General features: G+C 41.4%; 1 protein-coding gene across 2 annotated transcripts in view; it reads right to left on the reverse strand.

Annotated features, from left to right (window-relative positions):
* Nucleotides 1–512: 512 nt before the first annotated feature.
* Nucleotides 513–14,113, reverse strand: part of kdm2ba (lysine (K)-specific demethylase 2Ba) — a 41,275-nt gene continuing 27,674 nt past the window's right edge. The window contains exons 5-12 of one of the 2 annotated variants that reach the window (XM_036578127.1): nucleotides 13,081–13,374; nucleotides 12,063–12,394; nucleotides 11,004–11,231; nucleotides 9,481–9,798; nucleotides 8,140–8,303; nucleotides 6,719–6,880; nucleotides 3,434–3,652; nucleotides 513–2,421 (exon numbers count right to left, since the gene is read on the reverse strand). In XM_036578127.1, coding sequence (XP_036434020.1) covers nucleotides 2,240–2,421; nucleotides 3,434–3,652; nucleotides 6,719–6,880; nucleotides 8,140–8,303; nucleotides 9,481–9,798; nucleotides 11,004–11,231; nucleotides 12,063–12,394; nucleotides 13,081–13,374 — 1,899 coding nt within the window. In that variant the 3' untranslated portion in view covers nucleotides 513–2,239. Of the gene's footprint in view, nucleotides 2,422–3,433; nucleotides 3,653–6,718; nucleotides 6,881–8,139; nucleotides 8,304–9,480; nucleotides 9,799–11,003; nucleotides 11,232–12,062; nucleotides 12,395–13,080; nucleotides 13,384–14,113 lie in introns of both variants that reach the window. The other variant, XM_036578126.1, reaches the window with a different exon arrangement.

Raw genomic sequence — 14,113 nt, forward strand, 5'->3', positions numbered from 1 at the left:
CTAGCCATAAAACTTCATCAGTGCATCTTTAAATGTTAGCTTAGCTACATTAGCCTGTTAGCTCCAGTGCTGATGCTAAAGAAGCAAACTTGAGACATTTGCCAAACGTTTTCTGCCAAACTATCACCTTAAATAGCCGAACAAGCAACTCAAATCATAAATAACATTCGGGTTTCTTGTTCTAAGGATAATAATTCCATCTAACTAACTCTATATTCACCCTGTTGCCTCAGAGCGAAGCTTTAGCCGAAGCGGTCGGCTCCGAAACACGTTCAGGGACGGCCTGCGAGCAGAACAGAGGGGATATGGCACCGGCTCGGAAACCAAAGAAGGAAAAATTGAAAGAAAGAACCAAAAAAAAAAATTAACACTTCTGAAAGTGTGTCTTAGCTTAAAAAACAGAAAAAAGTAAAAAACGCTGACCAGAGTAACGCATCCAATACTGAGCACACGGAAACACATTCAGACAAATATATTTAAAAATTCAGTTATTATATATATATTTATATCCCACCAAACTATAGATTCATCAGGACTGAACAGAAATAACACACAGCTTTAGAGGAGCTACATAATCTGTACAGTTCATTTTAAAAGCTTTTTTGTTTTTGTTGATATCAACACAGTTCAGGATGTGCTTTCTCTCCGTGATGGAGTGAGAATAAAGCAGCGTTCACACTGTCGCGGCTAAAGGCGTTACGCGCCGCTGGGGGTGCCAACATTTTTAGCAGCATGTGTGTGACGTACACAGTGATGTTACGCTAAATACTGCTTTGTTTTGTTATTTTAATCTGAATTGTTTGAACAATTCACATGAACTGACTCTTTCTGCATGAACTTTATGCAAATGAGCTGAGCATCAGCCAATCAGATTGTTCATACAAGTCACGGAAACCTTGTCGCCCCTCATCAACCTACATGCGCACATCTAGCGGGAGATTATTACAGTGGGTAACAAAAGAGGATAATTACATAGGCTGATGTTTTTAAAGGGCCCATATCACAGAAAACTGATGCTGTCTTTTCATTTCTTTTAAAATAAGAAATTAATCTGGTATGACATCATAACGTTCACTCCCCAGTAGACAGTCCATATATGGAGTCCAAACTGAAAAAAAAACAGCCTGTTCTGAATTCACTGTGTTTGTGATGTCACAAACACATTTGCCTATTTGCCTATTCAGCCTAGAGCAATTTAGCCCCGCCCATTCACACTTACGTTATGAGGAGTGTTTCAGCTTGAACTACCTGAATGGGGCACAGCCAATCAGAACAGACCTAATTTACATATATCAGTCTTACAGGCACAGTAACGAAAAAATCAGCCTGTTTAACTCGAAGGCATAATAAGAGGCTCTTGTTTTTGATACATAAATGCACACAAATGTCATAACTAGACTCCAATAAGATACAAGAAAATGTAGGATATGAGCCCTTTAAAATAACAACAGGGGCACTGAAATAGTTCTGCTGCTGCTTTAGTGACTCGCCCCAAAAAAAGGGCAGCGGCTGTCGAGGGAAGCGATTCGCTTCTCTCAAAAATGCAGTGTTAACTTAAACAGTGCAGATTCTGAACGTATGTAAACAAAACAAACTAAAATATAAACTCCACCGTGTAAAAAAGCACATGTAGGTCTTTACTGAGCTCAAAACATTTTAAAGTTCTGTACTGTTGGTTTTACTGTTATTGTTTTAACAATCCTGAAATCCGGAGGTGCTGCGGGTCACAAAAAACATCCCAAATTTTAAATTTTTAAACTAATTTCAGAGCTTAAGAATACAGATTACAGACTTCTGGTATTCTACAGGTAGACTGGAAGCCAAAAAGTTGCTGAACAGCATCTAAAACTCAGCACAGTTCCACACAACGTGGCAAACAAAGTGAAGCTCTATTTAAAGCAAACAGCCGAGACGTTAAACCTTTTGCCGCGATGTTGTGAACGCTGCTTTAGTGTGTATGTGCCAGTTACCACGTCCACTGCTGCTTCTTCTTCTTCTTTAACACATCTTTCGCTGTACTGTCCAGCCAGTTTCACTGCACCTTTGAAAGTGTCCATCCAAAAAGCATTATTTTCACTGGCTGGTTAATATCCACCTTCTCAGTCCGTCCAATCAGAGCAGGGGAAATCGTGGCAGGAAAACAACAAAACCAGTAAGTCCACAGATCAGTTTGAGTGCTTATCGTTCTCCAATACAGTCAGAGCTTCTCTCTCATTCTCTCCGCTCGGGCGCGTTGAGGTTAGCAGAGTTTCTGCAGCAGTTTGTCCTCTCGCAGTCCGAACGAGACGCTGACCGACATCTCTGCGATGAAGCGCTCGCACGCCTGCCGGCTCACCTGCTTACAGAAGCGCAGGTCGATCCTACAGATGCTCCCGCAGCGCTTAAAGTACGTCAGAGACTGATCCGTCACCCGGTTACACACTGCAGGACGGAGAGAGAACAGCACATCAGGGCAGAGATATCAGCGGAGAACCGTGATTATCAGAGCTGAGCCCTCAGTTCGGCCCATAAACGAGGAAACAACGACCTCTGTGGAAATGCTCGTTTCTGCTAGCGCCCCTATGGGGTTTCTAGTAATATGTTAGCACTAAGCTAACAGTAGCTATGTTTCCTTTACTGCAAAAAAAGGTTTCAGTGCTTTAAGGTTTGTCAATGAAGGCCACGTAAACAGAAATTGTTAGTAATATTTTATGATTGACTAAATATATTTTAAATTTTTTGCAGGTAAATTGTTAATACCTGAAATTCTTACAGGGAAGCATAAAAGAAAAGGGAGAAAAATAAAATATCTTAAAACAGAAGGTCCTTATGAGTGGGTTATGGGGACGTCGGGGGGGGCAAAGATACACAAACTTTGGAAACTTTTGAAATGCATTTTTTTTAAACAGGAAATGAGGTCATTACACTTATCGCTAAAAGTTAGTCTGATGGAAAAAAGCTTTTGGTACACAGAGCTCCATTTATGGAACCTAAACTGGAAAACCAGGTCTGAAGTCATTGTTTTTGTGATGTCATAAGCACATTTGCCTGTCTGCTTATTCAGCCTCCAGCTGTTTAGCCTCGACCATTTACACTGAAGTTATAAGGAGTGTTTCAGCGTGAACTGCTTTCCGAATGAGGCACAGCCAATCAGTACAGAGCTCATTTACATACATCAGTCTTAACGTCATTATTGCTAAAAGTCAGTCTGATGGAAACAAGCTGCTAAAGGAGAGGCTGATGGTCATGCAAATTATTGTTTTTTGGTACATAAAACTAAACCAATGTCATAATTAGACCTCAATGGAAATAAAACAGGGTTAAATAGTACAATTGTGCGACTTCTTGTGAATAAAAATGATCTGACCGCTCAAACGGTCAGTCTTTTTGTTTACTGAGCTTCTACAGCAGAATTTAGTTGAAACCCTGAGTCCAGGTGTGTTTCTGTGTGTACCTGACAGGTTGATGTCGGTGAGCGAGTCGCGGGTCGTCGTCCCCGCTGCGGTCAGCAGGTTGACCGACTGGTCGTTGATGTGGTTGCAGTAGCTGAGGTCCAGCCGGGCCAGCAGGGGCATGTTCTTAATGATGAGGCGCAGGGAGCTGTCTGTGACGTCCAGACCGGCCAGACGCAGATCCAGAACGTTCCTCAGCTTACTGCGCGTGTCCATCTGACCTGCGGGAACACATGCGCACCATTTACTGCCCACTGCGTTCTTTTAATGCTGGAAACATTTTCTGATAAAGACATTCAGACTATCAAACTATCCCACCCGCAGTTTTAACGGGCTGCTATTTCTTCTGGGGTCCAGTCAACAAGCTGTGCATTACAAAATAGTGCAATAACAATCAACGAGAAGAGTCGGGTAAAACAAATAAAAGAAAAACAGAAAGAAAATGAGAGAAAACAAAACACATGAAAAAAAAAAATATCATAGTAAGATAATTCAAAACATAAAATAACAATAGAATTTGGGCCCAGTCCCATTTCACCCCTCGCCCCTACCCCTCAGCCCTACTGCCCTATTGCGTGTTCTAGTAGGGGGTCCCGATTCTTGTTGAGATAGAGGGGTGGGGTGAAGTGTTGGGGCTACATGACCCTCCAAACAGAGATTTTCAGAGACTCCAAACAGAAAAAAGAATGTGTCTCTGCTAAAAAGTTATGGTACCCATTGTTTTATCTTAGTTTACTGCCATTTCAGTGTAATATGGTCGTTTTCTTCATAACAAGCTTAAAAAATCCCTATTATTATGCTAATGTCTCGGTGGCTAGCTAGCTAACTTTCCCGTTCCACCTTAAATAGTCCAGCAGTTCTGATGCCTAAAGCACCAGAATGTAACTGCTGCACCATTTAAGGTGGAACAGAAAATTCGAACAAGAATCTGGTGAATCTCTGACTTCAGCTTCATATCACTGAAGAATTAGGGGTGGGTGATAATAAATAATTGCCCCCCTCTTTGAAGGCATATGATGCCCTAAATGTAACTAAAGCCCAGCAGTGAGGAGCTGAACTTTACCCTCCTCTGCTGTCACTGCAGACTGGCAGGGTCGCCTACAGAGCAGCACTGGTAGCTGTTAATGAAGTGATGCTCTTTTTATTTGAGGGTCCCATTTCAGAGGGAAGATTTCAACCACTGCCCTGTAACTCAGTTCCAAGGGGCAATAATAAGAAACAGTGTTGGGTCTATGTCTCACAAAGACCTTAGCCGACTCTATTCCAGTAAGTATCTACATCCCAGCCCACCATGAAACTCCAACATGGTGTTATTCCAACTATTCCAAGACCGATCAACCTAACGGATCTTTAAATTGTTAAAGTCTCTTTTTATTCGCTTTTTAAACATCATTTTACCCCTGAGCAGTGAGACCAACAGGGAATTCCACTCCTTTACAGCTCTATAAAGTACTTTTATATCTTGTTGTATTAGTTTCTCTGTTATGCTTTTTTGCTCCAGCTGATCATAAAGATCTGGATATTTCTGTTCGTAAGTATTTTTGAAGTCCAGCAAGGATCATCTAAGACCATCTATCTAGTTATTAAGTGCCTGAGGCAGCAGCTGCACCGTTTAAGGTGGAACGGGAAAATTCAAACAAGCTGACTTCAGCTTTGTAGTTTTATTTCTGGCAGCATTTTTGACAAGATGATTTAAGCAAAATCAAAATATCCTGCCTAGAGTTTAATGTAGGGAGCTACCTGTAAATAAGTGCTGCGGTAGGACATTTTAACACAGCAGGACAATTTATCACAACACCGGGACACTGCAGCGTGGACACAGTGAGGACACAGGTGCAGCAGCTAAAGCTTGTTTTATTTGTTTCATTTATTATTTTTTCATTGTTAGCTTATTTATGTGTATACATTTTATATTTATAATATATTTATATTTACATTTTATTTCTATGTATAATACATTTATTCCTTATTTTTTACTTAGGTTTATTTTTAGATTATTCTAGTTATTTTTAGACATTTTTAATTGACTGAAGTGCTTTTTATCTGGTGAAAGTGTCTTTTTCCACTGACAGATCATTTTGTTTATTTTAAGCATTATTTTCCTAAAGCAAGTGAAACTGTGTGCTAATGGAATAAGACGCTTTCACCAAATGAAAGGACTTAAAATAAGTCTAGAAACAGGGTGAATCATCTCAGTGCTCATATAACAATGTCCTGCTGGTGTTTACACACAAATACAGCTTTACACACTGCAAACAGTATCTTGTCAAGCGAAATGATCTTAAATCTTAAAATTCTAAGATGGCTGTGCACTTATTATAAGATTATTTAGCTTATTTCTACACAATTATCTCACTATACTGGCAGATAATTTTGCTGGTTTCAAGCACATTTTCAGGACTTAAAACAAGCAAAATTATCTGCCAATACAGTGAGATAATTAAAAAAAAGTACTTAAAACAAGTAAATAATGTCCAGAAATAAAGTAAATAATCTTAAAATTAAGCTTACAACCATCTCAACAGGAGAAATATTAGATTTATCGACTAGATTTAAGATGATTTCACTTGACAACATACTGTTTTTGCAGCGAGTAAAGCTGTAGTTGGGTGTAAACACCAGCAGGACATTGTTATATGACTCACCCTGTTTCTAGACCTCTAGACTGATTTTCCTTTGGCTGCATTACAGTTACATTTTCTCTTTTTTACCCTTTCGGTCGTGACGGAGAGCGCAGATAAACGGTAATCAGAGGCATGCAGGGCTTTGGTCACACGGAGCAGAGCGCCCCCTACTGAACCAATCTAGCACCAACCATTTAAAAATGCCTCCAAGGTAGAATGAATTAATGTTACATTAATACCGACAGCAGCAGCGTTTCCCCAGGAGCTTATCGACATTTCAGTACTGAGCAGTCAGAAAACTTAGCATCGGTTCTCGATACTCATCGCTAACAATGATATATATTTAAATACTGAGAGTCTTACCTTTAGGTTTAGGTCACGCAGATGTATTATAGACTAAATTAATTCACAACTTGAACATTAAAATACAACAATAACTTTGTGTTGCTGTTGTTTTTTTAACATTCTGTTCCACTTTCTGAGATTTGGAGCATTTAATATAGTTTTTATCTTAAAATCTGAACTTGCGCTACAAGACTTGGCACTTTTACAGCACCAGTCCGGCATAAAACCACATGAAGGTCAAAATTACAATTATAGACCGCTGACAAAACAGTGGACCACCAGAATAAATCAGGGTAAGATAAATCATGTGTGGTTTACCTGGTCTGTTGTCTGTAGGGGGCGACAGGAGGTCCCTCATCTGGGGGTCTTTGAGGCCCTCGACCCACTGCAGGTCGAGCGTGCGGAGCAGCGGGCAGGAGGAGGTGCAGAGAGCCGAAACCGCCGCCCACGAACAGCCGGACAGGAGTAACACCCGCAGACCTACAAACCCGGAGAGAGTTTGAACGCTTTGAACATTTCCTGATCAAATTATGTTCGGCTGCTGTTTTTCTAAGTCAGAACATCATAAATATGGCATTTTCTGAAAACTTTAGTGCTCAATTTCTATTGATTTTGCTAAGTTTAAATTTAAAAATGTGCCATAACTTTTTATTTTTTCCCCCAAAGTGTTAAACTTAATGCAACCGATTATTTTTTTGATCATCTATTTCTCGATGCTACCAGGCTGGGAGGGTGAAGGACAGCGTGAGCTTCTCTGAGACACGAGAAATGATAAAAGCTTTATGATAAAATAAACCTGCACAGGGAGGCTTTTATCACTTACATTAAAAAGAAACTGGCAAGTCAAACTATCAAATCTAGTAAATGTAGATCTAATGGTTCATTATGTTTTATTACTGGATTATTATATTAATTTATATTATAGATTTTATTATATATTTATATTTACATTACATTTCAATATATAACATTATTATTTTTATAGATTTTTAGATTATTAAAGTTATTTTTAGATATTTTTATTTGAAGTGCTTTTATCTGGTGAAAGTGTCTAATTTCACTGGCAGGTCATTTTGTTTATTTTAAGCATTAATTCTTAAAGCAAACAAACGTGTCTGCTAATAAAACACAACACCTTCTCCAGATAAAGTGACTTAAAATATCTTGGCAGGTTAGATTGTCTTAAATATAGTTGATATCTAATATTCCTCATGTTGATATTACTGTCAGTTTATAATAAGATTGTTTAACTAGATCTTTTTACTTGTACTGAGTAAGTGTATTAGGAATTATCTCACTATATTGGCAGATAATCTTCCTTGTTTTGAGAACTGAGCTTGAAATAAACCAGCTAAATTATCTGCCAGTACAGTGAGATCATTTTACTCAATAAAATTACTCAATATAAGTAAAAACCAACTAGAAATAAGTCATATGATCTTGCAATACTCATACAACCATCTCAAAATGAGAAATATTAGATAGTCTTATTAGTTTAAGATGATTTCTCTTGTTAAGATATCATTGTTTGCAGTGTAAAGTCTAAAAATAGGGTAAATAATCCGACAATACTCATATGACAAACTCATAATGAGAAATATTAGATATGCTGACTAGATTTAGGAGCTTTTCACTTACAGACATGATATTTGTACAGTGTAACAGCAACACAACTCAAATTTAAAAGTGTCCCAAAACTTCTGATGGTCCACGTTCATGTGCAGAACCCCCTCACTGACCTGGCAGCCTGTTGATGAGCCAGCTGAGCTGCTTTTTGGAGATGTTGGTCCAGCTGAGGTCCAGCGTGATGGGCTGCCTGCGGATTATTCCGCTCAGCATCAGCGGCGTGATCGACTTACAGCGGCTCAGATCGATTTTAGTCCACAGACGCTTATCGCAGCACCTACACACACACAAACACGCCGACTGAGTCACGATGAACTTTAATAAGTGACAGAATGAGTCATAAACACGTCTCTCACATCAGTTAAATATCATATTAAATATCAACAACAAAGACAAGCAACTACAGTTAAAGAAATAGTTCAGATCCAATTCCCCCAGTTTCCCCTTCTTCCCTAAATAGAGGCAATCAGTTCAGTGTATGAAAGGCGCTTCCTTAGGTTTAGCCCTGGTGCTAACTGCAGGCCTAAATCAGGGTCTCGAAGCATGTGGGGATGTTCAATAATGTCTAATAGACCTGATTACACTGTTGCTAATACAGTATGTCAGAGGGAGGAGTCAAAACGTCCAAAAATAGTCACGAAAGTTTCAAAACAGCTAAAGAAAAGTGTAGAGCTGTATCATCTGTTTGGTTAGAGGTCCTAATCTGTTTAGTCCAGTGAAGGAAACAGAAATATTACTATTTTTCAAAATCTCAGCAAAATTAAACGTTTAATATGTTATCAGAGTCATTCAGAGTGGTTTGGTGTGAAACGCTCTGTTCTAGATAAACTTACCGAGTCAGAACTGTTCACAGTGGTGCTGATAGGAACCAGACGTCCACCTCTAAAAGCTCCCTCACAGAAAGTTCCTACATGAAATGGTTATGAATTCACTGCCTGATGACTGAGACACTGTTTTATGATAGTTTAGAGAACTTAAACTCCATTCATGGTGGAGGGATACATGCAGGGCGCTGTGAGGCAAAATAGTCCCCAAAGAAAACATATTATTTCAGATTTTCCACTATTTTCCATCATCAACATTCCATATAAACTCAGAAGACTCGTGTAGGTTCACTGGTGGTTCTGGATAGTAAATAAAATGTCTATATTTGTGTTGTAGTCATGGCGACCCCTGGTTCCTATCACCACCACTGTAAAGAACCATTTCACACCAAACCACTCTGAATGAGTTCAGTTTAAAATATTAGCGGGGTTTAATGGAATAAAACTTTTAGTATCACTTAATGAATTTGGTATCATATTGAACACACCAGTCAAACTATTTCTAGTAGAAATATGGAGATGAAAAACCTGCAGAACTGGATAAAATACACCTCCTGCTGTGGCGTTTTTTAGCTATGCTGATTAAAGCTGTGTAAAACTGATTTTGGTCTCTAAAGCTCTGATCCTCACCAGCGGTTCCAGGTCCTGCAGACCCTCATGCACACACACAGCTCTCGGTGGCTCAGGTGGCTGAAGATGGCCATCCAGGCTTCTCTCTGAGCCACGTGGCTCCGCCCATCGGCCAGAGGCAGCCTATCAGGAGGAGGGCAGATGGGCGGCGGGCGGATGACGTGGCGCTCCATCTGGACGCATTTCGGAGGGGATCTGGTGGGCGGCGGCCGCAGGACGGGGGCACTGCGGTTGAAGCCCAGCGGGGTGATCTGAGACGGGTAGAAGTGGCGAAGCTCCCAGGCCGTCCCGTTCATCTCCCTCGCGCGCAGGTTAGACCTGCAGACACGCAACAACATAACACTGTCAGACAAAACATCACAGTGAGTTGATTTGGTGATGATTCTACAGGAAATGATTAAACGCATTAAGAGCTGCACCACAATTCCATTCAGGTCGATTAACCAATGTATTTACACAGCAGCAGCACAGTGAAAAATACCTTTCTCGGATGTTTTTGTTAGAAAACGACAGAAAATGAGCACCTATTTCACAATAATAAATGAGCTGTGTAGATTTGTTTTTATTTTGAGAAGTGGCCGAAGGCAGAGAAGTCTGCAGGACAAGCCCCTCACGAGCAGCGGTTCATGACATGGTAATTCAGCCCACCTACAGAAATTTTAGTGTTTTACTTTTATTGGCAGAACTGAGCTCTGCCGCGATTTCACAATTACATCTGAATTTAACGTTTTTTTGTATTAGAAGATTTGCGTTTGTTGCTGAACAACAACCTACAGCTAACATTGACGTACACGAGGGAGAACCACATGGAACCAAAGAGTAATGTTCTCAACTCATCGCCCAGTCAGAGGCCGTGTTCCCAACTCATCGCCCAGTCAGAGGCCGTGCTCCCAACTCATCGCCCAGTCAGAGGCCGTGTTCCCAACTCATCGCCCAATCAGAGGTCGTGTTCCCAACTCATCGCCCAGTCAGAGGTCGTGTTCCCAACTCAACGCCCAGTCAGAGGCTGTGTTCCCAACTCATCGCCCAGTCAGAGGCCGTGTTCCCAACCTGTTCCCAACTTGTCGCCCAATCAGAGGCTGTGTTCCCATCATGTCACCCAATCAGAGGCTGTGTTCCCAACCTGTTCCCAACTTGGAATAATAATAATAATAATAATAATAATAATAATAATAAATATCTCGGAAACACTGCATGCCAGAGATTTATTTTGCTCTGAAGGGTAGCGTTGTGCTGTCGAAATGTCGAGAACAAAGCCTCTGATTGGGCAGCCTGTTCCCGACATGTAGCCCAATCAGAGGCCGTGTTCCTGACACATCTCCCAATCAGAGGCCGTGTTCTCGACATGTCGCCCAATCAGAGGCCGTGTGACTTTAAAAGCACAAAAATCCGAAAGCGAGGGAAAGTAACCCTTTGGATTATGTTACAGATCATTTACAGCTAATCAGTGATCAGTGCTGGAATGCACTGTTGAAGTACCCTCCCGATCCTGCCCCCTAATAACGATTAATAAACAGTCTTACCGCAGGTGCGTCCGTTCTCCCCCGACGTCGCCTCCTATTGTCCCGTTGCGGAAGTTTCTTTTGGGTTCCTCGTTCTCGCTGTCCTCAGGCTCGCTCTTGAGCGGCTGCTGGTTCTCATTGGCGAGCGAATGTTCTGTCCGCCGGATCTCCAGGTTCAGCTGCTTGCTGAGTTCTGCGCTGAGCTGCTGGTTTTGTGGCCTGCGGCGGGTTCTCCGTGCTCGAGCACGACTGGAACACGATACGTTATGGTATAAATGTGAATAATAATAATAATAATAATAATAATAATAATTTTAATATCATTTTTTTCTTTGGACACTTCAGCTGCCCTTACCCTTACTTTAACGTTCTAAAATGATTGAAGAAATGTGGTGCACACTGGGGAGTTTTTGTCGTTCAGAGTGGTTTGGTGTGAAACGCTCTGTTCTAGATAAACTTATCGAGTCAGAACTGTTCACAGTGGTGGTGATAGGAACCAGACGTCCACCTCTAAAAGCTCCCTCACAGAAAGTTCCTACATGAAATGGTTATGAATTCACTGCCTGATGACTGAGACACTGTTTTATGATAGTTTTGAGAACTTAAACTCCATTCATGGTGGAGGGATACATGCAGGGCGCTGTGAGGCAAAATAGTCCCCAAAGAAAACGTATAATTTCAGATTTTCCACTATTTTCCATCATCAACATTCCATATAAACTCAGAAGACTCGTGTAGGTTCACTGGTGGTTCTGGATAGTAAATAAAATGTCTATATCTGTGTTGTAGTCATGGCGACCCCTGGTTCCCATCACCACCACTGTAAAGACATCCCCTTTAGAAAAAAAAAACATTTCATATATTTATGCTAAAGGGCTTAAAAAATAAAATTATTTTTAATAATTATTTTTTTTTATAAATTATTATAAATTTTATCATCATCACTGCTACTACAGCAACTACTACAACTACTAATTATAATAATAAATCTTTTTTTTTGCATCATGATATAATATTGTTATTATCTGGACAGTGGTGAGTATTATGATATAAATCTCAGATTATATTGTCCAGCCGTACCTCGGTGCCCTCTCCTGGGTCTCGCTGCCCTCGCTGCTGGGTCCGGCTCTGGGCGAGCTGCAGCGGGACGCGTCGCTTTCCACCGAAGCCGAGAGGCTCTTTAGCATCGGGCTTCGGTCCCGAGCCCGCCGGACCGCCCCATCTTCATCCTCCTCCTCTTCCTCCTGCTCCAGCTCCTCCTGCTTCCTCTCTGAGCCGAACTCCTTCTTAAGCACAGGCCGTTTACTCTCCTCCTCTCGCTCCTCCTCCTGCTCAGACGCCTCCTCCTCCTCAGTCTTCATCTGAGGAGCTTTAGGAACTAACGGATCCTCAGGCTTCCACGGCTTCTTCAGCTGGACGGAGCGTCACGGCACATCGTTAGGATAACACATAAAATTATTTAAATATTTAAATATGCAAAAAATTCTAATAAAGTGGCTGGCGAGTGGAAGTGGGTAGGGGTGTTTCTAATAAAGTGGCCAGTAAACGGAAGCAGGTGGGGTTGTTTCTAATAAAGTGGCTGGCGAGTGAAAGTAGGTAGGGGTGTTTCTAATAAAGTGGCCAGCGAGTGAAAGCAGGTGGGGGTGTTTCTAATAAAGTGGCCAGCGAGTGAAAGCAGGTGGGGGTGTTTCTAATAAAGTGGCCAGCGAGTGAAAGTGGGTAAGGGTGTTTCTAATAAAGTGGCCAGTGAGTGGAAGCAGGTGGGGTTGTTTCTAATAAAGTGGCCAGCGAGTGAAAGCAGGTGGGGGTGTTTCTAATAAAGTGGCCAGTGAGTGGAAGTAGGAGGGGTTGTTTCTAATAAAGTGGCCAGTAAATGGAAGCAGGTGGGGGTGTTTCTAATAAAGTGGCCAGTAAATGGAAGCAGGTGGGGTTGTTTCTAATAAAGTGGCCACTGAATGGAAGCAGGTGGGGGTGTTTCTAATAAAGTGGCCACTGAATGGAAGCAGGTGGGGGTGTTACTAATAAAGTGGCCAGCGAGTGGAAGCAGGTGGGGGTGTTTCTGATAAAGTGGCCCATGAGTGGACACTGCTACGTTTACCTTCTTTTTAGCGCTGGCGTCCTCTTCCTCTTCGTCATCATCAAACAATTTTTTCTTCTTCCTGAGGAAGTTCGGTATGTCTGGCCGCGGTCTGGGCAGCTCTCTTGGGGTCAACTGGGGGGGCAGACGGGTGGGCAGGTCCTCTGCGTTCAGTCTGGGGGTCTCGTCCCTCTCGCTCTTCCTTCGGGCTGCGGCGGGGTCCGCCTCGTCCCGAGGGTCCCGGCTGGTCTTCTGTTCCCGTAGCAGCGACCCCGGCAGGTTGGAAGCGTACTTAAAGCCTGGGCCACGTTTTTGCTTACAGGCCAAGAGGGCAGCAAGAAAACATACGAGACCACTTTATACCTTATGCATGTTATTATCGGCATTAAAGGGCCCATATTCGACAGTTCTTACACTTTATTTCATTTAATTTGCATTTTAAAGCTTCCTTTATAACGTTTGTGTGGATTTATGTACCAAAAAAGTTATTAATATAGTTATAATTTCTACGTGACCATTTAAAAATGACAAATGAGGAAAATTCAGGTCACTACTACACAGCACTACAGAGCCCATATCCTGGGAAAACCAAATTTCCTCCTTTTTAAATCAAATGTGGTTTACAGTACAGGGCAGCCAATCAGAACAGAGCTCATTTACATAACAGTCTTAAAGGCACAGCAACGAAAAACAGCCTGTTTAATACTAAAGCATTAAGAGAAGCTAGAAAATGGCCAATAAATTAATTATAACTCATTTCTGTTCATAAAACCACACAAATATATATGGGCCCTTTAATTATCCAGTACAATACTAATACCAGGAAAATACCCCAATTACCCAGCAGTGCTGATTATCCTGATATATAATAACGTATCTAGAGTTGCACATTTACAGAGCGAGATCAGACGGAGGACAGACACACGGACAGACTCACAGTTTACAGTGTTAACGAACTTGATCGTTTCTGTAATTACTGGACAACTGAGGGTGTTATAAATGCTGAATTACCCATCAGTGTAGTGTAATAGAGTTCTGTGTTACATCATTCACT

Source organism: Colossoma macropomum, unplaced genomic scaffold (genome assembly GCF_904425465.1).
Source record: "Colossoma macropomum unplaced genomic scaffold, Colossoma_macropomum, whole genome shotgun sequence".
Taxonomy (NCBI): domain Eukaryota; kingdom Metazoa; phylum Chordata; class Actinopteri; order Characiformes; family Serrasalmidae; genus Colossoma; species Colossoma macropomum.